This window comes from Macaca mulatta, chromosome 3 (assembly GCF_049350105.2).
Source record: "Macaca mulatta isolate MMU2019108-1 chromosome 3, T2T-MMU8v2.0, whole genome shotgun sequence".
Taxonomy (NCBI): domain Eukaryota; kingdom Metazoa; phylum Chordata; class Mammalia; order Primates; family Cercopithecidae; genus Macaca; species Macaca mulatta.
The window spans coordinates 49,662,948-49,679,301 of NC_133408.1; the positions used below are offsets into that span (position 1 = coordinate 49,662,948).

General features: G+C 49.3%; 1 protein-coding gene and 1 pseudogene across 5 annotated transcripts in view; both read left to right on the forward strand.

The window, feature by feature from the left end:
• The window catches only part of PRKRIP1 (PRKR interacting protein 1), a 31,577-nt gene extending 15,702 nt beyond the window's left edge, over positions 1–15,875 (forward strand). For 2 of the 4 annotated variants that reach the window (XM_028845628.2, XM_028845625.2), the window contains 2 exons: positions 13,369–13,464; positions 14,218–15,875. In XM_028845628.2, the coding sequence (XP_028701461.1) occupies positions 13,369–13,464; positions 14,218–14,318 (197 nt within the window). In that variant the 3' untranslated portion in view covers positions 14,319–15,875. The remainder of the gene's footprint in view (positions 1–13,368; positions 13,465–14,217) is intronic. The other 2 variants (XM_015134546.3, XM_028845626.2) reach the window with 1 other exon arrangement.
• Positions 14,713–15,875, forward strand: LOC144339731 (uncharacterized; annotated as a pseudogene). Its single transcript, XR_013415107.1, has one exon. The product of XR_013415107.1 is annotated as an uncharacterized LOC144339731 (transcript).
• Positions 15,876–16,354: the final 479 nt, after the last annotated feature.

Sequence of the window (16,354 nt, forward strand, 5' to 3'; positions counted from 1 at the left end):
GCAGGCAGTCTGCAATTTGCTGTAGCCTTTACTTCCTGCTTGCACAGAGCCTCCAGGGCAGCAGAAGTGAGCAGTCAGGGCCTTGGCTGGCTTTCTTGGGCATGTGCACTGTTCTGGTGGCCCTCTAGCGTCCCAGCTTTTCCTTTTAAGCTTTTTGGTCAGTTTCTTGTTTGTGTCAATTGTTACTGCTGTCTTGGTTGGTGGGATGTTAAACAGTTGTCACTGATGGTTTTTGACAAACACCCAGGGGAAAAAGCTGTTCATGTTGAGTGAGCTGAACTCAATGCTGAGTCAGATCAACGGAAGACAAGCCTTGCAGGTAGACGTTTCCAGGGAACTGCCAGACAGGTCAACTAGGGCCAGTGCCCTGAGAATGGAACTTCCAACAGCCCCCAAACCAGTCAGCCTCCTCCCGTTTTTACAGCTACTGTGGCAGGGGGGCTCTTGGTTTTCAAGGCTCCTTCAGATCTGGGGAGAGGGAGACAGGAAATTAAAACCCACAGAGCTCGTGCTCTTAGTGAGGTTCAGGCATTTGAACAGTTCGAGGAGCATTTCCAGAGTTCTGAAAAGGTTGATTTTTAGGATGTTTGCCAGCGTTCTATTACCTTTATGGAGAAGCAGATTTTTGGAGGCCCTTACTCTGCCATTCATCCCTTTGGATTTTTAACTTTCAAACAGCACTGCATTTGAAGTGTGTTTCCTGTACGTCAAATGTTTGGGTCATGTTTTTAAATTCATTCTGACAGTCTATCTCTTTCTTGAAATGTTTGGATTCAAGGCTACCATTTTATTTGTTTTTTGTTTTCATTTTTGTGTTTTTGAAGCAAGATCTCACTTTGTCACCCAGGCTGGAGTGCAGCAGTGCAATCATGGCTCACAGCAGCCTCGAACTCCTGGTGGGCTCAAGCAATCCTCCTACCTCAGCCTCTTGAGTAGCTGGGACTGCAGGTGTGTACCACCATGTCTGGCTAATGTGTTATTTTTTTGCAGAGATGGGGTATCATTATGTTGCCCAGGCTTGTCTTGAACTCCTGGGCTCAAGTGATCCTTCCACCTCAGCCTCCCAAGTAGCTGGGACCACAGGCCTGTGCCACCACGCTCAGGTAATTTTTGTATTTTTTATAGAAACTGGGTTTCTCTGTTTCGAACTCTTAAGCTCAAGTGATCTTCCCGCCTTGGCCTTCCAAAGTGCTGGGATTTCAGGCGTGAGCCACCATGTGAGGCTGTCGTGCTTTTTCTCTGGCTGCTTGCTTTTTTTTTTTTAAGATGGAGTCTTGCTCTATCACCGAGGCTGGAGTGCAGTGGTGTAATCTTGGCTCACTGCAACCTCTACCTCCTGGGTTCAAGCAGTTCTTCTGCCTCAGCCTCCCTGATAACTGAGATTACAGGCACGTACCACCATGCCCAGCTAATTTTTGTATTTTTGGTAGGGATGGGGTTTCACCATGTTGGCCAGTCTGATCTCGAACTCCTGACCTCAGGTGATCCCCCCACCTCAGCCTCCCAAAGTGCTGGGATTACAGATGTGAACCACCACACCTGATCTTAGTTCTATTTTTAATTTTTGGGTAATCACCATACTCTTTCATAGTGACTGAACCATTTTATATTCCCACCAGTGCAAAAGGGCTATAATGTCTCCACATCCTCACCAACACTTATTTTCTGTTTTTTGGGGTTTTTTGTTTTGTTTTTAGGTAACTATCCTAATGGGTGTGAAGTGGTATCTCACTACAGTATTGATTTGCATCTCCCTAATGATTTGTGATGTTGGGCATCTTTGTTTTTATTGTTGTTTTGTTTGTTTTTGAGACAGAGTCTCGCTGTGTTGCCCAGGCTGGAGTACAGTGGCACGATCTCGGCTCACTGCAACCCCTGCCTCCACCACGCCCGGCTAATTTTTGTAGTTTTAGTAGAGACGGTGTTTCACTGTGTTGGCCACACTAGTCTCAAACTCCACCCACCTCAGCCTCCCATAGTGCTGGGATTACAGATTTGAGCCACCACGCCCAGCCAGCACTTGAACATATTAAAAAATGGTTAATACCCCATGATTGTACATGCTTTGTACCAAACGGGAAGAATAGAGCGTTCTAAGGATAACCGTCATAAAAGTGGTTTGGGCTTGGACTCATTGGCTCATGCCTGTAATCCTAACATTTGGTAGGCCAAGGTGGGAGGATCGCTTGAGCCCAGGAGTTTGAGACCAGCCTGGTCAACAAAATGAGACCCCCATACCTACAAAATGTTTCAAAATTAGCGAGTTGTGGTGGTGCGCACCTGTAGTCCCAGCTTCTTGAAAAGCTGAGGTGGGAGGATGACTTGAGCCCAGGTGGCGGAGGCGGCAGTGAGCTATGATTGCACCGCTGCACTCCAGCCTGGGTGACAGAACAAGACCCTGTCTCAAAAAAGAAGTGGTTAGTATGCCATTTATCTCCCCTTCTTGATTCCCTTCTTTATTTTTCATTTTGTGAGAGTAAGCAAGCTTTTCCAGTTGTCCGGTGGAAGAAATGGAAACTAATGTGGTAATACCAAGTTGCGCCCCAAGGTGGCTTTGGTGCGCCGTGGGTCCTGGATGGACCCAGAGGCACAGATCGCTCAAGCTATTTTGGCTCTTCTCCTAAAAAGCAGGAGAGGGCAACTGGCTGAGTGTTGTGTTGTTGGAGAGGACATCTCACCGCTTGTTTTCTGTGCTGGTCCAGTAGCTCAGGGAAGACTCCCGGCAGTGTGGGACTTGTGTCTGAATGACAGCACAGGATGACATTAAGCCAGTGTTGATTATTCTGAAGCCTTGAACTCCCCAGATGATGTATTCCCACACCACTGTTACTTATCCTAACATAGGCCTGCCCATCAAAGAAATCCAGGGCGCCCTTAGGGAATTTGTTACTAGGCACCTCTAGAGCAGAGTTTCCTCCACGGATGCACTGCTGATTCCTCAGGCTGGAAAATGCTGTGTCGTGAGGGGCTGGGTCTTGGTCACTGCAGGATGTCTTAAGGCATTGTAGTGTCTAGCCCCCACCCAAGGCCAGGAGCACCCACCTTCCCCCAGTCATTGGCAGTTGGATGTCTCCAGACACTGCCAAATGCACCCTAGTTGGGGAGGAGGACGGAATTGTTCCTGCCTGAGAGCTCCTGATCTATGGGCAGGTATCCGGTGTCCAGAAGGCACTCAACATGTGTTTGGATCAAACTGTTTCTTTCAGAGCCAAAATCCTTTAACATAATATGTTGGAAAACTACCCACATCCTTTGTGTCTTTGGAAAAAAGAGATACTCTATGATCATTTTAGAAATTTTAAAAATATGCAGAAAAGAACAACATCAAAAATAAAAGTTGGCTGGGCACAGTGGCTCACGCCTGTAATCCCAACACTTTGGGAAGCTGAGGCTGGAGGATCGTTTGAGGCCAGGAGTTTGAGACCAGTGTGGGCAACATAGCAAGACCCTGTGTGTATTTTGTAAATAAATAAAAGTTATCTGTAACCCGTACTAAAAATGACTTTAACACTTTAATATCATTTCTTCAATTTCAGTTTTTTCATATATAAGCCTTATCTCTATAAATGCCTTGTTTATAGTTGTCCTGATTTTATCACGTAACATTGTATCACAAGTGTTTTCCCAAGTCTCTGCTTAAAAGGATTTTTTTCTAATCTGTTCATTCATCTGTTAAAAACAAAGTGTGTGCTTCAGTTGCAGTCAGTGGCATTTTACCCAGTATGCCTGTAGCCTGTGAATAAAATCTCAGATTCCTGGATCTTAAAATATTATATAAACAGTAGTAGAAGAGTACTGGAAGGAGGGCCAGGCACAGTGGCTTCTGCCTGTAATCAGCACTTTGGGAGGGCGAGGCGACAGATCACCTGAGGTCAGGAGTTCAAGACCAGCCTGGCCAACATGGTGAAACCCTGTCTCTACTAAAATACAAAAATTAGCCAGACATGATGGCGGGTGCCTGTAATCCCAGCTACTCGGGAGGCTGAGACGGGAGAATCACTTGGAACCTGGGAGACGGTGGTTGCCGTGAGCCGAGATTGCGCCACTGCACTCCAGCCTGGGCGGCTGAGTGAGATTCTGTCTCAAAAAAAAAGAGTACTGGAAGGAAATTATGTAGAAAGCTCAGATATCATCATCCTAGTTGATCACCTTTTTCTCTATTCATTTTCTTTTAGTCTCCATGTGCACATCATTTGTATGTAGATAGAATTATAGGAAGCTTTCCATTTTGCTTATTTAACATTATACACATACTGCTTCATGAGGCAATTCCTTCATAATTTTTCAGTGACTGACAATATCCAACAGTTGACATGCCCTAACACACCTAATCTTTCTCCTTTTATGAAACAGTAGATCGATTCCAGTTCTTGTCTTCGGTGAATATCCTGTGTCTCTCCCTTCCCCCTTTCTGGGGTGATAGATTAAGATAAATTTCTAAACCGGGCATGGTGACTTACACCTATAATCTCAGTACTTAGGGAGGCCGACGCAGGCAAATTGCTTGAGCCCAGGAGTTGGGAAACCAGCCTGAGCAACGTGGTGAAACCCTATCTCTACACAAAGTAAAAAAATTAGCCATGTGTGGTGGCACATGCCTGTAGTCCCAGCTACGTGGGAGGCTGAGGCAAGAGGATCACCTGACCTTGGGGAAGTTGAAGCTGCAGTGAGTTGTGATCATGCCACTGCACTCTAGCCTGGGTGACAGAGCAAGACCCTGTCTCAAAAAGGAGAAAAAAAAAAGATAAATTTGTAACCACGGGAATTACTAGATCACAGAGTATAAAAAGAACTCCTGGCTCTGGAAATATATTGCAGGTTACTTTCCGAAGGGATAGCCCCAGTTTTTGCCATTGACAGTGTGTGTTAACGGTACACTCTTACCATATCCTCAACATTTTACTCCTCCTCCACATGGGTAAGAATGGGGCACATGAGAACCACTCAAGGTCTTACTGGGGATTGAGTAAAAAGCCTTACAGAAATACAGTGTAGACCTGCAGGACCGTGGAGGCAGTCCCACTCTCTTGCCATGCCACTCCCCACGCACCCACCTGTGTACAGCCTCCAAAGCTCTTTTTTTTGTTTGTTTTTCGAGGTAGAGTCTTGCTCCATCACCCAAGCTGGAGTGCAGTGGCGCCAGCTCAGCTCACTGCAACCTCCGCCTCCCAGGTTCAAGAGATTCTCCCACTTCAGCCTCCCAAGTAGCTGGGATTACAAGTGCCCGCCACCACACTGGCTAATTTTTGTATTTTTAGTAGAGATGGGGTTTCGCCATGTTGGCCAGGCTGGTCTTGAACTCCTGATCTCAGGTGATTCGCCCGCATTGGCCTCCCAAAGCACTGGGATTACAGGCGTGAGCCACCGCGCCCAGCCCCAAAGCTATTTTATAAAATGTACGTTGGATTGTCAATCATTCTTATGCCTTTGTAACAATACCCGAGATCATGGAATGCTTGTTACGTACCCCTAGTTCTAAACGCTTTGCATGTATTAACTAACATAATCCTCACAGCAGCCCTGTGAGGCAGTCCGTGGTGTGTTATCCCCATTTTACAAATGACAGACCTTAGGCACCGTGTGGTGGTGGCGCCCACAAAGCTGCAGAGGATGTGGGCAGCAGGCCGGGATGTGATCCCAGGCACCCGCACCCGCCCATGAGGCGATCCTGCGTGAAACCCTGTCAGCAGCCCCAGTGTTCCTGGCCTTCGCCGACTGGCCCCTCCTGGTCTCTCTACTATGCTGGTCTGTCCACTCCCTTCCACATACCCCCAGCTCTCTGTTCTTCAGCCTTGCTGCATGTGCTTAGGCCGCCTGTACTCTCTTCACGCCACCTGACTTCTCATCTGCCTGGAGAAGCTCTCTTCACCTTCAGCGTCCTCTTACAATACTTTCTGTCCGTGTAAAGCCTCTCCTCACCTCCCTCCAGCCTCCAGCCCTAGAAGTGGCCTTTTCTGCCAGCCTGCCCCATGGGGTTGTGTGTGCCCTTGGCTGCGGACCCTGCCAGATCACATAAGGTGCTTCTCCATTCAGCTATAATGTCAGTTCCATCTTTTTCAAAATAAGCCTCATTTTAGAATAGCTTTAGATTTACGGAAAAATTGCAAAGATATTTACAAAGCGTTCTCATATACCCAGTCTCCCCATTGTTTAACTTCCAAAGTTAACCTGGAACATTGGTCGCAATTTTTGAACCCACATTGATACCTTTATTAGCTAAAGTCCATACCTTATTCCAGCTGCCTTAGTTTTTACCTGATGCCCTTTTCTTGCTCCAGAATCCAATCCAGGGCACTGCGTCACATTTTGTTATCACGCATTCTTCGGCTCCTGTTGGCTGTGACAGTTTCCCAGACTTTATGTGGGTCCAGTACTCTATAAAACGGCCCTCAGTTGGGATTGGTCTGATTTTCTCATGATTTGACTGGAGTCGTTTGTTTTGGGGATGAGGACCACAGAGGGAAAGCACCCTTCTCACCACACATCAGGGCTGTGTCACAACTGCCAGCGCGGCCATCAGGTTTTGTGGGGTTTTTTTTTTTTTTTTTTTTGAGACAGGGTCTCTCTCTGTTGCCCAAGCTGGAGTGCAGGGGCACCATCTCACCTCACTGCAGCCTCAAACCCCTGGGCTCAAGTGATCCTCCTTCCTTAGCCTCCTGAGCAGCTGCAACTACAGATATGTACCTCCACACCCTGCTAATTTTGGTATTTTTTCTAGAGATGGGGTCTCACTGTGTTGCCCAGGCTCGTGCCATCACTGTTGATGTTGACCTTGATCACATGGCTGAGATAGTGTGGTCACGTTTCTCCCTCTTACATTTTCTCTCTTTTCCCCTTCCTGTACGATTCTCGGTGGAAGAAAGTCACTGTGGGCAGCCCACACGTAGGGAGTGTGGGGCTGTGTTCCTCCTTCCTGACAGTGAAGAATCTACATGCATCGTTGAAGTCATTCTGCACTCAAGGGTTATTTCTGTGTATTTATCATTATTTAATCATTTCCTTCTATCAGTATGAACTTGTGGATATTCATCTTGTACTTTAGGTTATAGTCCGGTATTACTGTATTTGTTTTACCGCTGCTCATATTATTCCAGCTTTGGCCATTGGGAGCTCTTTCAGTTGGGTCCTGTGTTCCCTTGACAAAGTCCCATCATTGTCAGTATTTTTTTTTTTTTTTTTTTGAGACAGGGTCTCTCTCTATTACCTAGCCTGGAGTGCAGTGGCACCATCGCAGCTCACTGCAGCCTGAAACTCCAGGCTCAAGCAATCCTCTCACCTCAGCTTCCCAAGTAGCTGGGCCCACAGGCATGCACCACCATGCCTGGCTAATTTTTAAAATTTGTAGACACGAGGGTCTTGCTATATGGCCCAGGCTGGTCTCAAACTCCTGGACTCAAGCAGTCTTCCTGCCTCAGCTTCCCAAAGTGCTTTAATTACAGGCATGAACTGCCACACTTGGCTTCCTTACTTCCTGGTACCATAGGATATTCCAGACTCATGTCTTGTATTTCCTGCCCTGGGCCCGGGATCAGCCATTTGTCCAAGAAGTCCTGGCTGCTGCTTTTTTTTTTTTTAGATGGAGTTTCACTCTTTGTTGCCCAGGCTGGAATGCAATGGTATGATCTCGGCTCACTGCAACCTCTGCCTCCCGGGTTCAGGCAATTCTCCTGCCTCAGCCTCCTGAGTAGCTGGGATTACAGGCACGTGCCACCACACCCAGCTAATTTTTGTATTTTTAGCAGAGACAGGGTTTCACCATGTTGGCCAGGCTGGTCTCAAACTCCTGCCTGCAAACAGTCCACCTGCCTCTGCCTCCCAAAGTGCTGGGATTACAGGCGTGAGCCACCGTGCCTGGCCCCTGGCTGCTTTTACTAGAGAAATGGTATTAAAACCCAAGGTCTGGGGACTAGGCATGTTCTGTGCTACTGGATGGTTGCTTTTAGGCTCTCTCAGCTGACAAAGCCAGGAAATTTACCTGTGTACTCTACCAGTATATACATACGTATCTGTTACTACTAGTACCCATAACCAACCTCATCCATATTACACTAACCTGAGTTCATGCTGATGTCTCCAAGTCCAGCCCAGTACGACATGGCTCATTCTAGCCTTCTCTCCTTATTTCTCTATCACCTCTCACCCCAGTAGTGAGTATCTTTGTTACCACCGTCTGCTAGCCATTTGCTTCATTGCTCAATTCCAGCATACATGGATAATGGCTTCAGAATTGTTGACTGTTACCCCGGGGGAAGCACCATTACCAACTAGGGACATTGCTATATGCAGTCCCTTCAGCCTTACAGAGGCCACTCATTTCAAGAATTACTTAGATCAGCACTTTTTTTTGTTTGTTTGTTTGAGATGGAGTCTTGCTCAGTCGCCCAGGCTGGAGTGCAGTGGCACGATCTCAGGTCACTGCAAGCTCCGCCTCCCGGGTTCACGCCATTCTCCTGCCCCAGCCTCCAGAGTAGCTGGGACTACAGGCGCCTGCCACTACGCCTGGCTAGTTTTTTTGTATTTTTAGTAGAGATGGGGTTTCACCATGTTAGCCAGGATGGTCTCGATCTCCTGACCTCGTGATCCGCCCGTCTCGGCCTCCCAAAGTGCTGGGATTACAGGCGTGAGCCACCGCCCCGGGCCACTTTTTTTGTTTTTAATGTTTAAAAAAACATTTGAGACGATGTTACACTATATCACCCAGGCTGGTCTTGAACTCCTGGGCTCAAGCGATCCTCCGGACTCAGCCTCCCAAAGCGCTGAGCCGCCACACTTGGCTGATCAGCACTTTTCCCCACACTCTCTTCACAGAGATCATTTCGTACATTGATAATACGTTTGGATTCATGTGTCACCTTCTACATTCCATCCTGGGACCCCGACATCCTAAATGACTTTTTAAATTAACATAATTCAGCCAGGCATGGTGGCTCACGCCTGTAATCCCAGCACTTTTGATTTGTGACAGTATCTTTTTAATTCTTGTATCACCAGCATTAAGCATAGTAACTGATGCGCAATAATCACTTGATGATTTCTTTTTTTTTTTTTTTTTTTTGAGACACAGTCTCGCTCTGTCGCCCAGGCTGGAGTGCAGTGGCCGGATCTCAGCTCACTACAAGCTCTGCCTCCCGGGTTCACGCCATTCTCCTGCCTCAGCCTCCCGAGTAGCTGGGACTACAGGCGCCCACCACCTCGCCCGGCTAGTTTTTTCTATTTTTTTTTTTAATAGAGACGGAGTTTCACCATGTTAGCCAGGATGGTCTCAATCTCCTGACCTCGTGATCTGCCCGTCTTGGCCTCCCAAAGTGCTGGAATTACAGGCTTGAGCCACCGCGCCCGGCCGATGATTTCTTTTTTTTTTTTTTTTTGAGACAGAGTCTCGCTCTGTCGCCCAGGCTGGAGTGCAGTGGCCGGATCTCAGCTCACTGCAAGCTCCGCCTCCTGGGTTTACGCCATTCTCCTGCCTCAGCCTCCCGAGTAGCTGGGACTACAGGCGCTCGCCATCTCGCCCGGCTAGTTTTTTTTTTTTTGTATTTTTTAGTAGAGACGGGGTTTCACCGTGTTAGCCAGGATGGTCTCGATCTCCTGACTTCGTGATCCGCCCGTCTCGGCCTCCCAAAGTGCTGGGACTACAGGCTTGAGCCACCGCGCCCGGCCGATGATTTCTTACTGTTATGTATTTGTCACATTGAAGGAATGAACTGGGGTAGTTTTGTTGAATTGCCAAGTGACTTGACTATGCCCCAGGTTTCTGGGTTTCTCCTCCCTGAGAGTGATACTCTTAGACCATGACAATAGGTCTTCCACACACTCAGAATCCCTTGCGTAGACTATTAGTGAGATACAGGTTGAGCATCCCAAACCCGAAAATCCAAACTCAGAAATGCTGCAAAATTCAGAGCTTTTGAGCACTGACATGACGCTCCAAGTAGGAATTACACCCCTGACCTCATGCGAGAGGTCACAGTCGAAACGCAGATACACAACACAGATGATTCAGTGTCTCCCAGGGACAGAAGACCCTCCCAGCCTCCTTCAACCGCAATACAACCTGTCCACATACACCCAGATTTTCCCCCACCCAAGCACCCCCACAGAGGGTAAGAAAATGGCGCCTCTAAGACAGACCATACGCACCAGCGGCAGGTTCCCCATGATGCCCCACACAGGGCCCAGACCTCCATGCTTACTCACAGTTTTTTTGCTTGTTCTCCACTTTGTTGTGTAAAGACACTGTTGAAAATGTCAAAAAGGCCTGCAGATCCCCCTATGGGTAACAGTGATAAGAAAAAGAGGAAGCATTTATGTTTATCTATAGCCCAGAAAGCCAAGAATGACTGCCACACATGACCTGAGGAAGCAGAGGGATAAAAAGTTGAAACACCAAAAGCCATGAACAGAAGTTCATGAAAAATTGAAAAATAAGGCTGGGCACGGTGGCTCATGTCTGTAATCCCAGCACTTTGGGAGGCCAACAAGGGAGGATCACTTGAACCTCAGCCTTCAGGGCAGCTGAGATTACAGGAACCCGCCACCGCGCCTGGCTAATTTTTGTATTTTTAGTGGAGATGGGGTTTCGCCATGTTGGCCAGGCTGGTCTTGAACTCTTACTGTTCAAGGAGTTCAAGACCACCCTTGGCAACATGGTTGAGACCTCGTCTCTACAACAAATACAAAACTTAGCCAGGTGTGGTGGCACACACCCATAGTCTCAGCTACTCAGGAGGCTACAGTGAGCTGTGATCACACCACTGCACTCTAGCCTGGTGACAGAGTGAGACTCCGTCTTAAAAAAAAAAAAAAAAAAAAAGTGTCCCGTAACCCTTTAATTCAAACACAGCATAGTAGGTGGTTTGTTACCATTGTTACCATTTAGCAGCCGATCCAGGTGTTCTCGTGATGCAGCTGTGCTGCTTAATTACTCTGAACATACTATTTTCTACTGTATGAATGGCCCATCACATTTATTACTGTTAAGCACTTATGTGTGAGTAAGTGTATGAAAAGGATTGCTTATCAGTCACAAATAAATTCAGAGTCAGAAATGATGGTGACACCAAGCCACAGATCAGCCACATGGGTGAGAGATAGACGCCTTTGCTTTCTGATGGTTCATTGTACACAACTGTGTTTCATACACAAAATTATTATTAGAGATGGAGTCTTGCTCTATTGTGCAGGCTGGAGTGCAGTGGCGTGATCTTGGCTCACTGCAACCCCTGCCTCCCGGGTTCAAGCGATTTTCCTGCTTCAGCCTCCCAATTAGCTCAATGACAGGCGTGCGCCACCACGCCTGGCTAATTTTCCTTTTTTATTTCTGAGACAGAGTTTCGCTCTTGCCCAGGCTAGAGTGAAGTGGCACGATCTCAGCTTGCTGCAACCTCCACCCATCCCCCACCCCTGGTTCAAGCAATTCTTCTGCCTCAGCCTCCCAAGTAGCTGGGATTACAGGTGCACCACCACATCTGGCTAATTTTTGTATTTTTAGTAGAGATGGGGTTTCGCCATGTTGGCCAGGCTGGTTTCGAACTCCTGACCTCAAGTGATTCACCCGCCTCAGCCTTTGAAAGTGCTAGGATTACAGGTGTGAGCCACTGTGCCTGGCCTAATTTTTGTGTTTTTATAGAGATGAGATTTCACCATGTTGGCCAGGCTGGTCTCAAACTCCTGACTTCAAGTTATCCACCTGCCTCCGGCTCCCAAAGTGTTGGGATTACAGGTGTGAGCCACCATACTCAGCCACAAAATTATTTTGAAATGTTATATTTACCTTCAGGCTATGTGTATGGGGGGTTACATGAAACATAATGAACTTCATGTTTAGACTTGGGTCCCATCCCCAAGGTATCTCATTGTGTAGATGCGGATATTCCAAAATCTGAAAACATCCGAAATCTGAAACACCTCTGGTCCCGAGCATTTTGGATAAGGGATCTTCAGCCCATACTGCATTTTCAAAGGCTTTTCAGCCACGGGAAATGCTTCCAGTCCTTCTCTGTTGCTCCTCTCCACAAACATCCAGCTCAACCAGTATTCTACGATTCATCAGGAGCAGAATTAAAGATCAGACCCTATGCTTGTTTTTTTTGTTTTGAAACAGAGTCTCTCTCTGTCACCCAGGCTGGAGTGCAGTGGCATGATCTTGGCTCACTGCAACCTCTGCCTCCTGGGTTCAAGCGATTCTCCTGCCTCAGCCTCCCGAGTGGCTGGGATTACAGGTGCCCGCCACCACGCCCGACTAATTTTTGTATTTTTAGTAGAGATGGGGTTTCCCCCATGTTGGTCAGGCTGGTCTCAAACTCCTGACCTCATGATCCATCCACCTTGGTCTCCCAGGGTATTGGGATTACAGATGTGAGCCACCGTGCCCGGCCCCTTATGCAATTTCTGCAGACAACGTAGGCAGAGGCCGAGAGAGTCAGAGAGCGTGTTTAAGCCTGGGTCCCTGTCTTAGCGAATAGGAGATCTCGAGCAGCAAGTTCCTCCACCTCTCTGGGCTATCTTCTTCATCTGTAAAATGGATATATAAGAGTGATACTTACCTCATAGACTATTGTAAGAATTAAACAGAGTACTCTATGTACAGACTTAGCACAGTGCTTGGCATGTAATAGTGTTGGACAAATATTAGCTATTAAAATATCCTCACCATTTAAACTTAAAAAAAAAAAATTCTGCCCAGGCTGCAGTGCAGTGGCATGGCTCACTGCAGCCTTGAACTCCTGGGCCCAAAAGGTCCTCTTGCCTCAGCCTCATGAGTAGTGAGGACTATAGGCATGTGTCACCAGGCCATTTTTTGTAGAGATGGGACTTGCTGTGTTGCCCAGGCTTGTCTCAAACTCCTGGGCTCGAGTGATCCATCCTCAGCCTCCCAAAGTGCTGGGATTACAGGTGTGCACCATTGCACCCACCTTCCCCATTTGAACTTTCAAAGCTAATCATGCTGTGTGGTATGAGGTTGAGGGGAAAAAGGGATGCCCCAAATTAATGAAATTAAATCTTCCAGATGCTTTCACCAGAGCCGTGTGTGTTCTTTCTGGGGTCCCATCCTGGGTATGACAGTGAACTTCAGGCAAGGCTGTGCCTTCGGCTGTGCAGGGCCTCCTGCTTAGAGGCCCTTTTCTGCCCTGTGGTGACACAGCAGTGGCAGCGCTCAGGGTGTGTAGTGGGCGTGTGGGTGGCCAGGGCAAGCCCTGCACATGTGCCGGGAGGAGCATTGGCTGGCCCGGGTGAGCCCACCCAGTTGCGAGTTGGCTGAGGCCACTGTGCCTGCGGGCAGTGTCCTGGCGTGGCTAAGCCAGGCCATCTGCTGCCTTGTGGTCTCTGCCTCCACCTTTCCAACTCTCTCTTGTCCTCCTGCTCCCACAGGAAGCCGGGGAGGGAAGGAGTTGGGAACACATTGTCCTCCTGCTCTGCTTCTGGCTGGCAGTCATGACGGGAACAGGGACCGCGCGCTGCTCACAGGTGTCAGGAGGGGATTCCTGGGCCATACTTGGGAGGAGCTGGGAAGCTGGCGTATGTGTAGGGGCAGAGTCCTCTGCCACACAGGTTTCAGAAATCCTTTCGCGGACGCCAGTGAGAACTTGAGACTTCAGCGAGAGTGTTGTCAGCCTGGCGTTAGGTGTTGAAGAGGTGGGTCAGGAATTTGCCCACCCAGGAGGTGGCCATGGCAGGGGGCAGGAGCCATGTAAAAGTAGTAGGGCCCCATCCTGGCTAACACGGTGAAACCCCGTCTCTACTAAAAAATACAAAAAAAAACTAGCCGGGCGAGGTGGCGGGCGCCTATAGTCCCAGCTACTCGGGAGGCTGAGGCAGGAGAATGGCGTGAACCCGGGAGGCGGAGCTTGCAGTGAGCTGAGATCCGGCCACTGCACTCCAGCCTGGGTGACAGAGCGAGACTCCGTCTCAAAAAAAAAAAAAAAAAAAAAAAAAAAGTAGTAGGGCCTGGTTTATGGGGTGTCGGGTCTTGCGTGTGCCGCTGGGCCTTTAGGTAAAGATGGGGTACACCCGTGAGAGCGGTGGTAGATCAGGTCTGTGACCCACCCTTACTTCCGGGGAATGGCTCAGGGGACTGGCAGGCGTGAGGCGTGGCCCTGGTTTCTCGCTGTGCGGTCCAGGAACAGGAACTTCTGACTTCCCATCAGCTCTCCTCTTTGAAAGCACACTTGATCCTGAACCATTTTGCATGTGTGTGATTTGAATGTCGTGTGGTTACAGGACCTGGTCAGCCCCAGGAGCAGGGGTCCAGCAGCTCTGCAGAGGCGTCTGGAACGGAGGAGGAGGAGGAGGAGGTGCCCAGTTTCATCATGGGGCGATGACAGTGTTTGCCACAGCCGCTGCCTGGAACCCGGCTCGTGCTGTGACCAGAAAGGAAAGGTGGCTGTTTGGCTCTTTCTTCCCTGCAAGGACCCGCTGACCCACTGGATGGAGAGCAAAGGAGACCCCTCCCGAGCCGCTCGCAGTCCTGCTTTCGGCAGGGTTGGGAGCCTGAGGGGCCGTCTCCCTGACACTCAAAGGCACTGCCTTGCAGATGCCATCCGTGTTCCTGGTAAACGGGGACAGAGAGCCTCACCTTGTCACATATTTGAACAGTGATGAGTTTGGGGCTGGTTTCTGGGAAGGGAGCGTTTATTTAGTAAAGAGCAGAACACCCTTGCATTTTGTTGGGACGTGTGGACCGTGAGTTACAAACACTCTGGAGAAGGCTGTGAGATGCCACCATTCCCATGGGGACTGAACCCCATTATGTGGACCTGGTCCCAGGCTCAGTGAGGAGATGGCCTCGGCTGTGGGGCTGGTCCATGTTGCCCACCCACTCCAGTGGGAAGTGGGAACCACACCACAGAGGGTCTGCTCCCACTGCAGCTCCCAGTGCCCTGTGTGTTCTGGGAAGCCCTGAGTGTGCACAGGGAGGCCCGGGCCAGGGATTTCACCAGGGGCTGGATCACAAGGGCATGGGGTGTGTGGAAAGGGCTGTGGGGGAAGAGCCGTTGACCAGAGAGTGAGCAGATGGAGAATGCAAGCTGGACCGAGCCAGAGCAGAGGGCAGGGGATTCCCAGCCGGACGGGGATTCTCTCTCCGACAGCTGCATTTTCATCCCGAAGTGGAAGGGGGTCTAAACAGAACGGGCTGAGAGAGGAGGGACTCGGTCAAGTGGGTGGAGCTCCTCCTTGCATGACTGCAACCATTAGGGCTTTCCGCCAGGTCATAGCAGTTGGGACCAGCGGGGAGAAGAGAGGCAGAACTCCTTTGTCCTCAGGTGGCACAGCCCCAGACTGGCATCCAGGAGGCACTGGGCCCGTGCAGAGAAGGCACCTGCAGAAAGCAGGGCAGCCCAGCACAGAGGCGTGTGCCTGGAATCCCAGCTACTCGGAAGGCCAAGGCAGGAGGACCGCTGGAGTCCAGGGATTCAAGGCCAACCTGGGCAATAGAGCGAGACCCTGTCTCTTAAAAAACGATGATGATGATGAACACAGAGGGCGGGGCACTGTGCCTGGGAGGAGCCGAGACCAGCCTTTGACCTCAGTGTTTTGAGGCCAACAGGGACGACAGAGACGGTTGCTAGTTAGAGCCTTGGCTCCATTTTTGGATGATTTAACCCCAAGTTCCTGAGTCTATTTTGTGCCCCTTACATACTTTGATAGAATTAAGGAAATAGTGGTTTTGAGTGAAGGGAAAGGAAACCCAGAAACATTTTCTGTTGCTTTTACTTCTGTAGTGTAGATTTCCCCGGCCCCGCTCTGAGCCCTGTAACATCTGTGATAGCTTCTGTCCCTTCATCGGTTCATGTCACAGGGATTTTCTTTCCCAGGAATCAGACACGGAGAGTCAGCCCTAAATAAATGAGCACATGCCCTGGCTGTACATTTTGAAACCTGTTTTTGTCTTTGTCTGGGACTGGCAGGTTTGCGTTTCGGTTTTAGTTCTCCTGTCTTTGGACTGTTGGTTTCCATCCCTCTCCCCGCCCCCATGTGTGTCACAGCCCCTGCCCTGAATCTGCAGCCTGGAGTTTGTGGGCCTCCTTAGTGCTGCGGAGGGTGCTGGGGCTTGGAGCCTGATGACCTAGCTTTTAATCCTTTCCCTGCCTCTGGTAAGCCAGGGGACTGTGAGCAAGTCCCTTCCTGCCTCTGCCAGCTCACTGGGCCAAGAGAGACAGTCGCCACGGGCGTGTGTTGGGTGGGCGGGCACATGGCGACGCAGCAGGATGCCAGGTTGTGGTGGGCTTCACCCCCATGGGGTGCAGAGATGTTTAGGCAGGACATGTCCTGTAGCCATTTCTGGCCATTATTATTAGGTCATTAGGACCTTAAGTTGAGAGATTTTTTCTTCAGGGCATCATTTATTTGGGAAAAG